Source organism: Apis dorsata, unplaced genomic scaffold (genome assembly GCF_000469605.1).
Source record: "Apis dorsata unplaced genomic scaffold, Apis dorsata 1.3 scaffold_149, whole genome shotgun sequence".
Classification (NCBI taxonomy): domain Eukaryota; kingdom Metazoa; phylum Arthropoda; class Insecta; order Hymenoptera; family Apidae; genus Apis; species Apis dorsata.
Genome location: NW_006263440.1, coordinates 1229685 through 1235053, shown reverse-complemented (window position 1 = coordinate 1235053; position 5369 = coordinate 1229685). Strand labels below are relative to the sequence as shown.

Sequence of the window (5369 nt, the reverse complement as noted above, 5' to 3'; positions counted from 1 at the left end):
TTTTTTTTTTTTTTTTTTTTTTTCTTATTTATTTTCCTCGTGTTTTTCTCTACTGGCGTAAATCAACAAGTCCTTTAAAATACATTCTTCTATATTCTGATAATGCACGATCATTTAAATCTCTCTACCGAAACACTCAAACATAACACCGATTTATCGCTTTGTTTTTTCTTTTTTTTTTCTTTGTTTTTTTTTGTTCTCTTTTAACTATATTTCTTTTCTCCTTTAACTCCCGCTATTTAATCCTCGCTTTCTTCTTTTTTTTCTTCTTCTTCTTCTTCTTCTTCTTTTTATTTCTTTCATTAATCAGTCTTGGCATCGTAAAACATTTATAAGTGCTTCGATATATTTCAACTTACAGAATAAAACGTCTAAACGAATAACTTTCATCCCTTTCACGCCCGAAAATCTACTAACCTCTTTACCCCACTGTTCTTCTTCTGTCGCCCGAGTCAACCGAGTTCCACAAGCATTCTTCTCTTCCTCACCCCGCTTATATACGTATACGCGTTAAATTTTATATATACACACACATATATATATGTATATATATATATACATATATATACATATGTATATTTTTAATCTCGCCACCTTAAAAATATATTATTGTCCTTAGATGAGAACCTCTTTTTTTTTCTTTACTCCTCTTTACATCCTTTCGTTTCTTCTCTCTGGTCTTTCTTCTTAATTCTTCTCTAGCTTCGTCGATTAACACGAAATAATCGGGATAATCTCCTCTTTCTACAACTATAACGAAACGAAAAATAAATAATTATTATTAGCTCGCTACGTTATTGGATCCACGTAGATAGGTAAGATGGGCCTTTTCCACGAAGGAAATTCACTTCCTTCCTTCCTTCCTTCCTTCCTTTTTTTCCCTTCCTTACACGATCGTTCAATCCTCGTCCCTCTCGTTTACCCAGAAACGAACACCACCAACGCTCACTCCGTCTTTGTCTCGTGTTTTTAGGCTTGGTGTTAACTCGTCGAGGACAAGAGGGTCGTCCACTCGACAAGCGTGGCCAGAGGCGACGTCACGTTGACAATCGTCGTTTCCGGGATTCGTTATCATACATCGTTGTCGTGACAGTACTCGATCTTCCGCCTGCCAAGTTGAAGACGACGTTTGTCCACAACGAAGTCCGACACGCACCCTTTGATGCCTCGATGGCCTGGCTTCCCGCCCACGAAAAGCTTGCCGTTCGTCGTTAGCAAGGTTATCTCTGTCGATACCTTGACAGGGGCGGAGTCGTCCACCTGTATCATCGACGTTCTTCGCCTTCTCGACGCCCTGATTTGATGGAACACGCCATCGTCCACCCGTTCCTGGATCGAATCGAAAATCTTCGCATTTCGTCAAAGAAAAAAAAAAAAAAAAAAAGAAGAAGAAAGAAAGAAAAGAAAAAAGAAATACGAACCCTGCTTCTCAACGATATCTGCTCGTTTTTGCTTTTGTACGTGAGAAATACTTGGCCCCCGTGCAACGACAAGATCAGATGCTCCACTTTTCCTCTTCCGATCCAGGCGATCAGACCATCCGGGTGCGTGGTTCTCAATCTCAGCTCGAATTTATTCGACTGTTGACCCTTGCGCCTAAAATATCGTTCAATCGTTCAGTCTTCGTTTCCAGGTGTACGTTCTCGGAACGAACATCGAGCTACGGTGTGCCGAAGAGCGAGGAAAAAACGCATATGTACGTGCGTAGCAAGCAGCGTTCAAAGAAACGAAAGAAAAATGGATAAAAAGTATCACAACCCCTCTCTGTCAACCCTAGTTTCGAGTCAAGGTTGGAAAAAGTGCGACGTATCGGCATTCGTTCTATTTCATCGAATGAAAAAAGAGAAAGAAGGGTGGATAGCAGACAGTGGTCGGATACACAGGCACATAGAACAAGGTATACATATATATCCCTCAAACGAGTACATCACAGCTAATTCTTCGTAGAAACTTACTCCGTGTAATCGTAACTCTCGTAATCGTAGTCGACATCCTCCTCCAAGTCGTAGTCGGAGTAGGACTCCTCAAAGTACTCGCCGAGGGTAGTATTAGTCGAGTTAGTACTAGCCGGTGTTACACAATCAAAAGGTTAGTGATAATTTGATCGAAGAAAGGATCTAATTAATTCTACCATCGTTAAAAAACTAATCTTAATCGAACAGCCTAACTTTGGTGCTCCTAATCTCGGAATAATACCTTGACAAGGTGTGATGCAAGTGTGACGTGACTTTTTATAGGAGAGATATTATGCGAGATAGAAAACTTGATGAAAATATAATCGAACAATAATTGCGTAATAATTTCGATCGATTTACCTTCTTCCGTTTCGGTGTCTGAATTGCAAGAAATTGTCACCCTTGAAACGGACCGGCCTCTCCGATAATTCCGTCGATACGTCGTAGCCCATGACTGCGTGGAAAAATTGGAATTAAAAGAAGAAGAAAAAAAAAAGAAAAATACGCTACTTTTACGATGACTTTTCAACGATGAGAAAAAGTGTCGTGGCGTGACTCACAAAATTCGCAGTGAAGGCCGTTGTAACCGCTAGCACATTTGCACAGGTAACTGTTCAACAGAGGTAGACACACTCCACCGTTGTGGCAAGGATTTTCGTTGCTTGGACACGGTAGGCCGTCGTAGATTTCCGTGTTATGCTGAGTAACATTGACAGCTAGATTCTGATAAGTTTTTCCATTAACCATCAATCTTTGTATCGCCCCTACCAATCCGGTTCTTGCGCCAGCCAATCGATGAATCTCTCGCCAATGTCTACAATTCATAAAAAAAAAGAAAAATATATATATATATATTTTTCAAATTTCAAAAAAAAAAAAAGAAAAGAAAACGAGATTCGTTCAATTCGACTCACTTAAGACCGCCGACGTAAAGAGGCATTTCCAAGTTCAGCTCCGTTAATGGACTTCCCGATAAACCTCTTGCGACCGTTCCATCATCCAATTGGAGAACACCCTCCCTGCCCAGCCTGCTGATTCGAACACAATGCCACGTGTCGAGGGTAACCGGGTCCGGGGAAGTAATATTGGCGATACCACTTCCAAGATTGAATCTGAACTCGAGTTTCGCTTGGACCAAGTTTAGACTAATGAAATCACCCCGCCCGTTGTTCAACTGGCCATTGTAAAGTAGCAAACCGTCGCTGGCGTGCGTGAGGAACCATAATTCGATAGAGAACGCTTTCGCCACGCCCTCCAAACATGGTAGCTCGAGGAAACCGTCCCCAGACATTTCCGGTATCAACAGTTCCGTCAACTCCGCGTCCACTGTTCACCATCCGATTTACGATCGTCCATAAGGAGATATATAATAAAAAAAGTGACGAAAATTAATAATAATAATAATAACAATATCAATAACAATAATAATAATAATAGGAATAATAATAATTCGATCAGAATGATTTCACTCACGTATTTCGCAATGTTCGCCGGTCCTCCCGGGCGGGCACTTGCAAACGTAACCACCCTGGGGTAGAATGTCGCAGGTGGCGCCGTGCTGACAAGGCTCTCCTATGCAAGGGTCCAACGACTCCTCGCAATTCCTACCGGTGAACTGAGGCGGGCAGATGCATCTGTAATTGGGCGGCTCGTATTTCTCAACCGCGTAATTCCCGTGCTCGTAACCGTTCTCGTAATCGGCGTCGTAATCGTAATCGCACTTGGACGTGGCGCAACGTTTCCTCGCGTTCTTCTTCGACCTACGTTCGCGATCGACCAGGGTGCAATGGGTCCCCTTGCACCTCACGATGTTCATCCCGTTCTTGTTCCTCCCCTTCCCCCGTTTCTGCATTCTCCTGCACTCGTGGCCGTTGCACAGATCCTCCTCGAAGATCGGCTGGCAAGTGGCACCGTTCTGGCAAGGAAGATTGGCGCACGCGTTCTCCCCGCACTCCTTCACCCGATACGTCTCCAAGATCTCCTTGTCGCGGCCCACGTGAAGATCCACGTGGATTCGATTGATCTTCAACTTCCTTATGCAACCGAGGAAACCGTGGTTGGTGCCGATATTGTCGTAAACCCTGTCGCAAACCACGATTTTAAGAAAAAAATATTGAAAATCTTCGAACTTCGACCCTTCCTCAAGATCCATCCCTTACTTGGAGTAATTGGTGGGCATATTCCCGACGAACGTGTCTTGATTCAGATCCAACGACTTCAGCATTCCTTGACTCTGCCCGACCACGTCCTCCCCGTCGTTGAAAATCAAAACACCGTCCTTGTGGTATCGCTTCGCCGCCACGCTGTGGAACGTCTTCATTGTGACCCTTTCGGGGGAAGTTAGAACCACGGGGCCGTTCCCCAAATTGTATCTGAACTGCACGTGTCTGTGGAAAGAGATAGCAAAATTTTTCATCCTCGAGACAGGACGTCATCAGTTTTGAGATTGAAATTAATCGTTAACCAGTTGTAACTCGGTGTACTAATTCGCAAGATAACAAGTACGGTACCCGTCGACGATAGCTAACGAGACGAAATCCCCGGTGCCGTCGCTCTTCTGCTGGTTGTAAAGTATAATCCCGTTGTCGGCGTACGTCTTGAACTCGACCTCGACGCTGAACTTGTGGTAAGCCTTCAATCTGTTCATCCTGACGTAGCTCTTACCGTCGAACGACGCAACCTCGTAATCCCTTTTGTTCATCTCCTCGCAGAATCGGCCGGTGTAATTTGGACGACAGATGCAAACGAACGTTGCGCTCGGAAGATCGATGCAGGTCGATGTCGCGTGACACGGATACGACAGGCAGGCACGGAATTCCTCGGTCGGTGTAACGGGCACGTAATTAGCTGGAAACAGGGTCAATTAGATTCTTTTCTTGGTTTGAAAGGGGCGCAAGAAAAGGAGAGTCGTTTTCGCTCGAGAGAAGAAGAAGAAGAAGAAGAAGAAGAAAAAGAAAAACCCTTTTTCTTCTCTTTCTTCTTCCGTTTCAACGACACTTTGTTCTCGTTTTTCGAAACTTGATACGGAAGAACGGTTTTTTGTTCGAAGAAAATTGCTACTTCTCTCGTTTCGTACTTCTCGTTAAGAGAGAAAGAGAGTGAGAGAATCGAGCCACGTTTCGTAGAGAGAGTTTGAGATGTGTGTAATGAATAAGAAAAAGAAAAAAAAAATGGAAGAATTTACCGAAACATTCCTGTCTGTCGCTGGTCTCCGCGTATCCCTCGGAGCAAATGCAGCCCCCGTTCGAGCATTCGCTGTTTGGAATGGTGCAATCCTTGTCGTCGGTACACAAGTCTCCCAGCAAAGCGGTGACCACGCGGATCGTTGCCGGGGTAGGTCTGTACGCGGCTGCCACTCCTGGAAAATAGAATTATCCGATGAATCGATGTCCACGGACGATGCCGCTGCTTCTC

At 44.1% G+C, this 5369-nt stretch overlaps 1 protein-coding gene across 7 annotated transcripts in view; it reads right to left on the bottom strand.

The window, feature by feature from the left end:
* Nucleotides 1-16: 16 nt before the first annotated feature.
* The window catches only part of LOC102676723 (agrin-like), a 340887-nt gene continuing 335534 nt past the window's right edge, over nt 17-5369 (bottom strand). For 5 of the 7 annotated variants that reach the window (XM_031509408.1, XM_031509409.1, XM_031509405.1 and 2 more), the window contains 10 exons: nt 5140-5313; nt 4466-4802; nt 4115-4342; nt 3429-4036; nt 2870-3281; nt 2516-2769; nt 2316-2409; nt 1956-2066; nt 1422-1596; nt 17-1329 (listed from right to left, as the gene is read on the bottom strand). In XM_031509408.1, coding sequence (XP_031365268.1) covers nt 1072-1329; nt 1422-1596; nt 1956-2066; nt 2316-2409; nt 2516-2769; nt 2870-3281; nt 3429-4036; nt 4115-4342; nt 4466-4802; nt 5140-5313 — 2651 coding nt within the window. In that variant the 3' untranslated portion in view covers nt 17-1071. The remainder of the gene's footprint in view (nt 1330-1421; nt 1597-1955; nt 2067-2315; nt 2410-2515; nt 2770-2869; nt 3282-3428; nt 4037-4114; nt 4343-4465; nt 4803-5139; nt 5314-5369) is intronic. The other 2 variants (XM_031509403.1, XM_031509404.1) reach the window with 2 other exon arrangements.